At 36.3% G+C, this 12,661-nt stretch overlaps 1 protein-coding gene across 1 annotated transcript in view; it reads right to left on the minus strand.

The window, feature by feature from the left end:
• Positions 1-872: 872 nt before the first annotated feature.
• CBLL1 (Cbl proto-oncogene like 1) overlaps positions 873-12,661 on the minus strand; it is a 17,952-nt gene continuing 6,163 nt past the window's right edge. Inside the window, exons 2-6 of the mRNA XM_007944381.2 lie at positions 10,646-10,813; positions 5,950-6,050; positions 5,459-5,542; positions 4,022-4,095; positions 873-1,908 (exon numbers count right to left, since the gene is read on the minus strand). Coding sequence (XP_007942572.1) covers positions 873-1,908; positions 4,022-4,095; positions 5,459-5,542; positions 5,950-6,050; positions 10,646-10,813 — 1,463 coding nt within the window. The remainder of the gene's footprint in view (positions 1,909-4,021; positions 4,096-5,458; positions 5,543-5,949; positions 6,051-10,645; positions 10,814-12,661) is intronic.

Here is a 12,661-nt window from a genome sequence, read left to right on the forward strand (position 1 = left end):
TACCATTTCAACAGTCACAATGTTACTTAAGATTTGTTAAGTGTGGTGCACTATGTGATTCCAACCATTCAGTAAAAAAGCCTGGAGAGTCAACAACCCTTCCAGCTTGGAGCCTATAGAATCAGTTACTTTTGCCATATCCTTCCAAATAATTAGTAATGCCTGTTAACATTACAAACATAAATTTATCTTAGTACTAAAATTCCAATGCATTCTGGTGCTCGTGAGGCTGCCTAAAAGGAAAAGGCATCCAAGTGAAGTGCATTATGTACTTACTATACCTCAAAATTTCAGTGCCTACAATGTGAAATAACTTTCTGCCATTTAACTGTCTGTCTTACAGCAAATTCTAATAGATTTTTACTTTGAGAATTTTATTGTAACTTTGGGAAATTAGTGGTAAAACATATGGTTTTAAAAAACAGTATGTGGCTGCACTTAAATTCACATAAAAATAGCATTTTTACAACCATATCGAAATTTAATCCGTTTACACAGGTTAACAAGATGTATCACAAGAAAACCTAAAGATTGGGTTTAACGAAAGTAATTACTTTTGTAAGTGGAACAATGAAAATTTTTTTCAGGAAATAATATTACAAATGGTCACCTCTGGGTTGATTTACCACACTAGAACAAAGTTGTTAAAACATAGCTGTGCTCAACTGAGCCACTTATCTGCGCTACGTATAGTACTTGAAATCAGTCCTAAGGTCAAGGTTTAAAACCATTTTAAGAGACAAGACCCTCAAGTGTTTTATAGCCCCCTCTGTAAGAGGTGCTTTTCCTTCCCCAAACAGTCAAAGCTTAATTAAAAGGTTGACTATGTATAAGTTTTTTCCTTATCATATCTTCAGTTCAAAATACTATTATCATTGGTAATAAGGTCTGTATCTTGTCTGATCTGGATGATGTGGTCCAGGAAGTGGGGTTTGAGAAGGCGGACCCTGCATTCGTGGAGGAGGTGGTGGCCCTCTTGGTGCAGGCCATATGCCAGGACTCATTCCTCCTGGTTGTGTAAATGGAGGGCTCAGAGTTCCTTGATCTTCAGTGAACTGGGGTAAAGAGTTAGGATTATAGTGGTGAGGAGGGGGTGCACTTACAGGTGGACCACCATGTTGAGGTGGGGGAGGTCCTGGAGGAGGATGATTCATATAAGGTGGCATCTGGGCAATAATATGTCCAGGGGGAGGGGTTATTGGAGGTGGAGCAGAGGTCATTGGTGGAGGTGGAGCTTGGCTATAAACCAAGTGAGGAGTACCTGCAGCCTGGGGAGGATGTGGCATTGGATGGCTTATTGGTGGTGGAGGAGGTGGGGGTGGTGCATAATGTTGCTGTGGAGGCATAATATGGTGAGGGTGCGATACCACTGGCTGACCCTGATATTCAGGATGATGGTGAGCAGGTGCTGGGGCAGGAGGTGGTGGTTCTCTAGCACCTGAATTTGAGTCATCCTGAATAGGGACAGTTATTAAATTGCTGTGTTTTCTTGTTGAAATACGAAAGGTTTCCTGACTGACCGAACGAGGAGGAGGTGGAGCCATGGACAATTCTGCTGGAGGAGCACGGATATCCTCGTGTGGCTGATTATAGTGCTCATGCGGCACGTGCTGCAAAGGAGGTGGTGGCATCATGATGTGCTGCTTTGGCGGAATGTGGCTCATATGATGCTTGTCTGGCGGCATTATAAAGCGATCAGGGATTTCAGTTGGTGGCGGGGCAATAGGAGGATGAACGTTTTCAAGTGAAGCACGAGTAACAGGTTTTCCAGCTCTCATGTGGCGATGGTTGATATGAGCCTGTAAGTCTCTCTGAGACAAATATGTTCTCTTGCACCCTTGAACAATGCTACACATGAAGAGAGAACCTCGTGTACACTGCTCAATTCGCTGCACAGGGTCACTACAGCTAAATTAGAAGGGGAAAAAAATGAATTTACTAACAACAGAATATAAAAATAATGCACTTCATTTCAGACATACACCTATTTTTAAAATTTGATTGCTGTGTAATATACAGGAGAAGTTCACAATTGAAAATTACAGTTATCATAAATGAATCTTTAATCTTCCCAACTTTGTCACCGACTAGCTGTTAAACATCAGCGTTTCTATCAACCTCATAACTTTTAATACAATAATTAATGAAAACTATTTATCAACCAGGGTACATTTTAAGACCTCATTCTTCCCAAGACCTAAAATTTACCTAATTTTCTCAAACAGTTCTATGCTTTGCCTTCATTTGCATAACACCCAAAAAGGACAAATCAGGAGATCTGCCACTTCTAATTATAAAATTCAAACCTGTAGTTTTTAATGAACAGTATTTGTTGAGCAAACACTACTAAGCGGAAAACACTACATGGAAGGCACTATAAGACATACAAAGATAAGTAAGATCTATTAATCTCAGTAATTTAAATTTAAACCTTGACTACTAAGAGTCCCTTAGAATTCAGTATGCAAAAGTTTTCACCCTCCCACCTTTCTTTTTAATGACTCAAGATCAAAATTATATCTATTTTTCACTTCACTATATTTAACATACTCTTGGCCTTCAGAGTCAGCTTGGCATAGTGGCAAAAGGATCAAACTAGGAACCAGGAGAGCAGAGGGCTTATATAGGTTCTATGATCTTGGAGAGGTGATTCAATCTCTCTGAGTTTGCATCTTCATCTGTAACATGAAGTTAAAAAGTCTACTCTACCTAACTCACAATATGTTTGCACTCTCTCTCCTTACTTAAAAGAGTATCCTTAAGATCAAACAAAAGTAACAATATATAATCACCTATAAAGTACTGTATTATAATATTATTATCATGTGATATGTTAAGCTATTCAAAACAATATTAAATGGCTCTATACTCTTGATTTTGAGTTGCGTGTCTATTTTTCCATCCTTGTTACTATAAGGCTGACACTTCTTGTTGACTTCTTTTAGCAGCCATTTGGTACACTTAGTTTTTGCTTCTAACTTGCTTCATTAAGCTCAGAAATATGGTTGTGTTAACAGGATGGGATATATTTTCTTTTGGTTATGCTTAAAAGCTACAGTATATGATATTTAACATCAACACTGCCATGGCTGCCATGTGGATTTTTTTCTTTCGTTTTCTGATTTGGAGCTGTTAATCCAGACAGACTAATGTTCTAAGAAAGATAAGAGCCATATAAGCAAGCACTTACTGGAGTTAACATTTAATGCCTTGAAAATGAAATTGCCTTATAAATATCTTTAGAACATTATGTGAAAGAGCAAAACCTTTCAATGCCCTCTACATAGCATTTTATCACATCTGAAATCCTTTCTCAATGAAGCAATCAAGTTTACTATATAATTTAAGGTTAATATTAATGTGTTAGGAAAGTAAGGAGCTCTGGTGACACAACAGGAGTCCTGGTGGCACAGTGTTAAAGGGCTTGGCTGCTAACCCAAAGGTTGGCAGTTTGAACCCACCAGTCGCTCTGAGGAAGAAAGATGTGGCAGTCTACTTCCATAAAGATTATAGCCTTGGAAACCCTATGGAGCAGTTCTATTTTATAGGGTCACCATGAGTCAGAACTGACCTGATGGCAACAGTATATACTTATCATCTTTTATTTAATCTTAATGATAACCTTGGGAGGTAGGTATTATAATTACCCCATTTTATAGATGAAGAAATAGCCTATGTCACACAGATAATAAAAAGAGGAAGGCTCTTAATCCAGGAATTCTGATCCCAGAGTTTTTACTCTTAATCACTATGCCATACTACCCTTCTAGTGTACTGTCAAAAGAGAAAATAACTGGTTTTGGTTGATAACACTACGATGACAAATAGATTTCATTTTGTCCAATCTGAAGCAACTGGTAGTGGCTACCCTAGCTCTATCCTTAGAAAAATGTTACAGCCAACTCTGGACACACATTTGACACCTGTCTCTAGTTTATGTCATACCCTGGGCTTTAACTCAGAGTACAAATCATCATTACAGCACAAACTTTATTATTTAAAAATGTCATGGTGATCTTACCCTGGACACATCTTATCTCCCTTTTTTTCATGTAAAATAGCACAGTCATAGCAAAAAACATGTTTGCATGGGATCTGTGAACAGAGACATATTTAATTAATCATATGAGAACTTTAAATTTTTTCCTAAAAAATAACAGCAAGCAAAGTTACCTAAAATAGAAGGCCCTTGAGGATTTATAAATGAACATTTATTACAAATAAATGAAATAAATGAACTAAGTACCAATAATACAAAAGCAATGATTAACCCTTTTTAGTCACCAAGACCTTTGATAATCTAATGAAAAGCTCTGGCCCTTTTTCCAAGAATGTTATACATGCACATTTGCTGACTATTTCTAGAGGTGTAATCCCTAAAATTTTCAACAGTGGTCTTCACAGGTTAAAAGCTCCTGATGAAGAAGAGTACCATAACTGTGTTTTATGTTACTTTGTTTCTCTTGAAACTATTCCAAAGCAGTAAAGTAGCAAATATCGCCTACATTTAAGTAGCAGTTTTCCCTGGTATCCTTAAGCTAATGAACTCAAAATATCTGAAACTAAATCAAAAGGACACAACAAAATGTTAAAATAACACTGTTAATATTATAATCTAATAGTTATTTTGCTATGATATACAGAAAAAAAAAATAATGCATAACCCACACTCTCTACTATCACAGATATTACTGAATTCATATTTTTTTCCAAACATAAACATTTTCTTGAGAAAGAGTATGTCAAAATTACTGTAAAATTACAATTAAACAAAATATTTTTGTTATATATTTTATGAGATTATAATTTTCAGAAACTATACATATTATTTATTCAGTTTTTTATGTCAAAAGTTATATATACCTTTCAGAAATTAACAACTAATTTCATTCTGTTAAGGCAAGAAAAAAAATTTTTCCCCTAATAAACTAGAAGTAAGAAACGTAAACTAAAAGGTATCAAAGAGGCCAAGGAAATTATTTAGTTTTCAGAAGGTAGTGTTCTTATTATTTTACAAGCAATTCAAGAATTTACCAAGATAAGAATAAAGAGAGAGCAAGAAATCAGGTAAAGAAAAAAAAAAGATTTATCAAGATAATTGTACAAAATTTATATTATCCCAGAATTTCCCTTGCTATTTCATATGTAAACTGTCATAAATTGAAAGTCACTGAACAGTGATAATGGAGCCCTGATGGCATAACATAAAGGCTGGCGATTCAAACCCAACCAGCAGCTCCAAAGACCTGGTAATCTGCTGCCACAAAGATTACAGCCAACAAAATTCTATTGGGCAGTTCTACTCTGTCACATGGGGTCACCATGAGTTGGAATCAACTCACTGGCACCCAAAAAGAACAATGAAACAATGATAACCTAATGTATTTAAATTCCACAATCCCACCTCTATGCAAATGCTTATGCTTACAAAAACAGAATTTAACTGAGTTATACTTACCATTCGCCCATAGATTTTAATAGGTAATCCACACTTGTCACAGAAATGAACTGGTGTATCATCCTTTTCACCCAAGATGTTTATCTGTTGAAATGAATAATTAAAACTTCCTTTTAATGCAATTCTCAATTTTATAATTATAATATACGCAATGAATTGGCTAGTATTTTATAAAAGTTAAAACAATTAGAAATAAGGTTTTCTTGGTATAATCCCTCTAATATTCTCCACCATCAGCTATGTAGTCATTAGTTACGTTTTCTGTTGTTTTTCTAAACACTACTTTTAGTAGTGTTACTGGTTGCTGATTTTATTTGACTTTACTGTAAATTACCTCAAATTATTCTTGAAAATAGTGGAAACACAGCATTAATAAGCAAATGATTTGCATGTGCTCAAAGTCATAGCTGTAACAAAAGTTCATACCATACATTCATTATGTATTCTGCAATGTTCTAATAAAATATTTTAAATTTCATTTATAGCTATACCTGAAAGTCCCAAAAAAGATGTCCAGGAAATCTTCGCTGATTTCCAAAATGTTCACCCCCTTTACAGTCATACCGTTCTTCTTCATTATAATCAAATCCTTCTGAGAAAACAAAGTGTTACACATTAACTTTCCAAATCTCAAATTTCAAATTTCATTATGGAGGTACATATCTGCTTATTGAAAAGTCCCTATCATTCTTTTCAAAGCTCTTCTAAGAACAAGCTAATCTTGATTTTAATAATAATAATAAGCTTGACTAATTTAAAAAATATCAACTAGAGTGATCTTGGTGATCCAGCAAGTGCAAAATCTCTTACTTCAGAACTGAGAATTTTGCACTATGGAGGCTTGTAATAACTAAACACATACAAGTTAGTGGCAGAGCCATGAAGAATTCTGACCAAAGGCTCTTAGCAATTCACCAGGATTGTCTCTAGTACAAAACTTTACTGTATACCATCTGTGGTAGTTATGTTTGTGTGTCAACTTGGCTGTGGCTGGGCAGCTAGTGGTAGTTATTCCCCATGATGAGATTGGCAATCAACTCCATGGTGGGATCTACCACAGCAGCTGAAAAGCTGCCTTTGGGATGTGGTCTGCTTCCTGTATATAAGGAGAAGCCTTGGGAACGGTCTCTAGCCTATGGCACACTTGGGCCCTGCATGTAGCCGTGTCGTTGCACAGCAGCCTGCTATGCTCTGCCAACCTTGGGACTTAAGCTAATGGCCTGCTGTGTGGTTTGGTAACATTGGGACTGTGCCTTTTTACTTGTCAACCTTGGGGCTTGGCTTCTCAGCCTCAGCAGCCAGCAGCCGTCTGAGTGAAGAAATGCCTCTAGCTCCAGTGGGCCGGGAGCAGGAGGCAGAGAGCTGATCCCCAAGGTTGAGGGGCTTTCCCCTAGCCCCTAGCGCCCGGCACTTTGAACACGGACTTCAGGCCTCCAAATTCTAAGAATAAACTCCTGTTTGTTAAGGCCATCCCATTTGCAGTATACTCCTGTCAGAGCGGCACTAGGTAACCAGAACACCATCATGCTTGGTACACAAATTTTTAGGACATTGATCACCATTTATTCTAATCAATTTATAAAAGTGGCATCACACTGCAAGAGAGTTATTTAACTGCAAAAAGAATATAATGAAAATGTAAAGAATTCTACAGATTCTTTTTATGACTGATCAAATTAGGTGTCCTCTTCTTCAGCCCCAAACTGAGCTCGATTTTAGAAACATTAATATAGACCTATTTCATTCTTTCCATTAAAATCTCTTCCTGGTTTAGCAGCCATAGACAGGAGCCATATTAGATCCACTCACTCTGCCACACTCCATACACATAAATATTAATGAACACAAGACAATATGAAGATCAAATGGGGTCAATTTCTCTGGCCCACTTAAAAAGTTCCTGGCAATCCTCTCATCTCTTACAGAAGAACAGAAAACCAGTGAACAGTCTGATTAGAATTCTAGGTAGAATCCAATTACCTAAAGTAAAGCTGAGAGGACAAATCTATCCCTCCAAGGTACCAGGATTCTCGTGACTTTTTAGCCCTAGAACCAGTAAACAGAGTGGCTAAAGCACACAGGTTTAACTTCACTTACAAGGCTAAATTACAGCACCAGTGTACAGATATACATACACACACACTACATATATAGACACACACACACACACATATACATACATACAACTCACAGTGATAGAATTAAAAAAAAATTGTGTTCCAACGCAAAAGTAACAAAGAAGAGCTATAGTAAAGACAGGGTTTTTTTTTAGTAAGTTTCTCATGGGTTTCCAGTAGGCTCTTACATGGCCTATTTGTACCATATAAAAACTTTGGTCATCTAAAGCTTAAAATAAGAAAAATCAATTTTTCAAACCCAGAAAATTACTGAGCAGATCAACAGCTAAAGAAATTAAGAACATATTATCATTTTCAGACTAGATCAACCTGCACTCCAATAATTAAACTGCATGTATTTGTATTGATACGATACTAGCATCTAAATAGAATATTCTGATCAATGTCTAGGAAAAAACTTTTTTTCTTGTTTTTCCTCCAGGGTACAGGTGAATCTAAAATATCCAAAAACTGTCCTCAGCCTCTTAACACTTTAATAGCAGTTTCCTCTAGAAAAGGTATGGGGGATCTGAGAAACGATAGGTTTCTAATGCTCTTGTTTTGTTTTTTGTTTGGATTATTGCAAAACTGTATAAACTGTGCAATTAAAAAAAAAAAAAAAAAAAGACCAGGTTTACTGGTCCGATAGAGGTTGGTGAGAACTCCTGAGACTACAACCCCTAGTTACCCTTCAGATCTGGACCTGAATTCACTCCTGTGGTTTCCAGTCAAACAACAGACAAGCATATGAGGTGAACATCCTTAGAACAATCAATCATGGAGAACAGAAGGGCAGTATTTGCAAAGGAAGATAACTCAGGGGGCAGGTATGTATAGAAAGAAGGGCACAGGGAAGAAGTTAACTGTGAGGAAGAAGTGGGAAGAGAGCTGTTACACTGTGGGGAATTGACGTCAATGTCATGAAACAAAATGGATATGAACTGCTGTATGTAAATTAAATTTGCTCTGTAACCTTTCATCCAAACCACAATAAAAACTAAAAAAAAAAAAAAAAGGAAGGAAAAAAAACACCCAGGCAGTTGTAGTGTAGCAGTAGCCCTAGGCTGCTACTGTCCAGTTTATGACATTCTGATGCCAAATAATCTTGGTGGATGAGAAAACTTATCATAAAAGAAATCATATTATAAAGTATAATAATTAAAACAGCTTGAGTCTAAGAAAGAAAATACAGAAAGATTGCTATAAATAGAATAGAAAGTTGAGCAGTAGATACACATGCTTTTAGAAATGTAGTAAGTAACAATGGATTCCTAGTCAGTGAGGAAAAACAGACTATTCAGTGGTTGAAATAATGCTATAAAAAGGAGCAGATGCCACTTCTTTATTATTTTTTTTAATAAATACCTATCCATAAATGTTCAAAAGTAGGGGTGGGCAAACTTTTCCTGTAAAGGGCCAGATAGTATACTATAGGTTTTGTGATCATAAGATTTCTGTCCCAACTATTCAACTATGCCCTTATAGTGTGTTGTTGTTGTTGTTGTTATGTGCCGTCGAGTCAAACCCGACTCATAGCGACCCCTCCTTGGGTTTCCGAGGCAGTATCATTACGGAAGTAGGATTGCCCAACCTTCCTTCCGAGGAGTGGCTGGTGGATTTGAACCGCCAGCCGTCTGGTTAGCAGGCAAGTGTCTTAGCCACTATGCTACCAGAGCTCCCCTTATAGTGTGAGAGCACTATAATCATAGATGATACTTAAGTGAATGGGTGTGGCTGTGCTCCAATAAAACTTTATTTACAAAAACAGGACTAAATTTGGTCTACCCACCACAGTATGCCAAGTTTTGTACTAAAGTTTAAGATAGGAAAACTGTTTTATATTTTTGAGTAGGGGAAGGCTTCTTTAAGAATGTCATAAAATCTAGAAACCATAATGGAAAATAATGGGTATCTGACTACATAGAATCTTCAAACATCTCTACAATAAAATCTTACACACAAAATTCAAAAAAGAAAAGGAAACATATAAAACCAGTCACCACCAACCCCCACCCACAATGACCCCATGTGCCAGAGCAGAACTGTGCTCCACAGAATTTTTAACAGCTGATTCTTCAGAAGCACATTGCCTGACCTCTCTTCCAACGAACCTAGGAGAACACTCGAACCTCCAACCTTTCAGTTCACAGCCAAGCACATCAACCATTTGTACCACCCAGGACTTGGAGGATATATGGAAAAAAAGGCCAATTTTATTAACTTACAAAGAACTCATAAAAATGAACAAGAAAGACAAATAACAACAACAACAAAAAGACATGGGTATGAAAAGGGAGAGAGAAAAAAGAAGTGACCAATATGATGAAAATATAATACAACCACACTAATATACCTATAACAAAACAAAAAATCGAAAGCTAATAGTAGCCAATGCTGGTGTGACAATATAAACTGATAAGCCTTTTTCAAAAAGCAACTTGAAAATACCAAATAATAAAATGCATCATTATCCATCAAGTTCTAAAATGTCAAAATTAGCAAAGTCTAAATTTTAAAAATTATACATACTAAAATATATGTAAAAGGATATTTGCTTTAGCATTGCTTATAACCTCAAAAGACCCTAAAGAAATTATGTTAAATATATTATGGTACATCTATAAAATGAAATACTGTTAACTTTTTTTTTGTTGTTTAATACAGTACATTCATATGCACCAATATGGCACAATTGCATAGGGAAAAAGCAGTTACATAAAAAGTAATACTGGTGTATAAAAAAACTCTAAGAAAGATTATCTTTGGGGAGGATTATGGAGAGAGGAGGAAATTTTACTTTAATGTTATGTCTTTCTATAGAGCTGTTTTTTTGGGGGGGGGGAGGGCAGTTACTTTCAACAACAAAGAAAAGAAATTTCACCAAATTTAAAGGGAGAAAAATGTACAACATGCCAATGAGAAGTCAGACAGAAAGACTGAAGGATGAACAGAGTATCTGAGATTTAAAAAAAAAAAAAAAGGCAGCTACCAGTAACTCAGATCACATGGATTATGTGGTGAGTATGATACAACAGAAAGACTGCTGGACCTATTAGTTTAAACAAATTACCTTCATCACCAGTTGGAGCCTTAGCAGGCATCCTGTTTATAGTCCTTGGAGTTCGAGGTGCAGTTTTGGCTTTGTTCGCTTGCTTGGAGATGAGCTTTATAGGAATTCGTCTGCGAACATCAAGACCACCCAACGATCCAGAACTATTAGTGCCTTGCAATTCATTGTCTATGTTTATTAAAAAAAAAAAAAAAAAAAAAAAGTACTTTCTTTTAATTTTACATTTTGAAGAATATTCTGCCACAGGTAGAAAAAGAACATTCCTAACATTTTATTAAGAGTTGTAAATCTGCATTCTAATTTTAAATATTTTAATTATACAAATTAACTTAATTTTCCCTGTCTTGGATAACCCCCAGCCACTCCTCAGAAGGAAGGTTGGGCAATCTACTTCCGTAGTGATACTGCCTCGGAAACCCAAGGAAGGGTCTCTATGAGTTGGGTCCAACTCGACGGCACATAACAACATATTGGATAAACCCTTAAAGCAATGCTTCTTAGCCCTTTTTGAGACAGAACCCTCTAAGAAGTTGATAAAACATACAGGATCTCTCCTGAGATAGGTGAACAAGAAAATTTTCTATATAAATCAAGAGGGTATAAGATGCATCTAATCCTCATGTACCTGGATAAGAATTTCTGTCTTGAAATAACTGGAAGAGATTTTTTTTTAAAGAAAAAGAGTAAGACCAAGGAAGAGAAGAAAGAAAATTATCCCTTTCTCCTAGTACAGCCAGAATGCTCCTTAGAAGCGAGGATGGTCATACTTCATCTCACACACTTTGGACATGTCATCAGGAGGGACCAGTCCCTCGAGAAGGACATCATGCCTCGTAAAGTGGAGGGTCAGTGAAAAAGAGGAACCCTCGACCAGATGGCGTAACACAGTGGCTGCAACAATGGGCTCAAGCGTAGCATCATCGTGAGGATTGCAGAGTCGCTGAGTCAGAACCGAATAAAATGCACCTAACAAAAGTAACATCAACCTCCTTGTGTGATCGTCAAGCCTGTCAAATAGTCACTCAATAAATATGCTAAACTGAATTTACATCAGGACAATCAATACAACTGGAAGCACAAAACAAATACTGACAATGGCAAAATTAAATGAAGTTAGTTTTAAGGAAGGTAATTATTCCCTAAGTGTAAAATAGATTTTCTAAAAAAAGCATTCAACACAGTAAAAACTATTTTACCATTTAGTATTAGAAAAATGCAGTAAGTTATTTGTGCTGTAACATTTCTAGAGACACACATGTAACTAAGTTACTTTAAGACGACAAAAAGTTTTTTGTTTATGTTTCAGGCTTAAACAACTGACACTTTCTACTTCTTGAAATTCACTGCTTCTTGTTTTCGAAGAAATAAATTATTAATTCATGCCCATGGATAACAGAATTATTTCATAGAACTGACTCCATTTAAAAGCTTAAGAGCCACCTTCTTTCAAAGTATATGAAGATGTTGTAATACAGAAAATGTTCAACTCAAATATATGAAGATAATAAAGATACAACTCTACCTGCTAAAGAAAAATGCCCTAAAATAGAAAATACAATTTTTACAAACTGTAGTGTTTTAAACATGGCAAGTTATTAAGCAAGGCTGTGTAACTGCTCCTGCAGGAAACACCCCAATCAAGATTGACTGCCGGCCAGCCAGTCCAACGGAATTTAGGTAAAGCCGAATCTATAAGTAGAAAACAAGTACAATGACCTCCAAGACTACTAGAATTAGAGACATGTGAAATTCACATTAATTTGTACTTCTTCTGAACAATCCACAGAACAAAATTCAAAATGGGTCCTTACTGATTAATTTAAAATGTCTTGCCATCCACTTTTTTTTTTTCATTTTACAGCTCTTTTCCTCAATGAAATTATCTTTTTTTCCTGCTTATTTATTGTAGAATCCCATCGCATGACTTTGAGCCCCATAGGGGTTCAGGCTACCTGTCTGCTGTATTCCAGGGTCTAGAACTGGAGCTGGCTACAAGGACCAGGGTGTGTGTGTGTG

The sequence above is a fragment of the Orycteropus afer genome, unplaced genomic scaffold, assembly GCF_000298275.1.
Source record: "Orycteropus afer afer isolate SDZICR_OR568_19922 unplaced genomic scaffold, OryAfe1.0 scaffold00007, whole genome shotgun sequence".
Lineage (NCBI taxonomy): Eukaryota > Metazoa > Chordata > Mammalia > Tubulidentata > Orycteropodidae > Orycteropus > Orycteropus afer.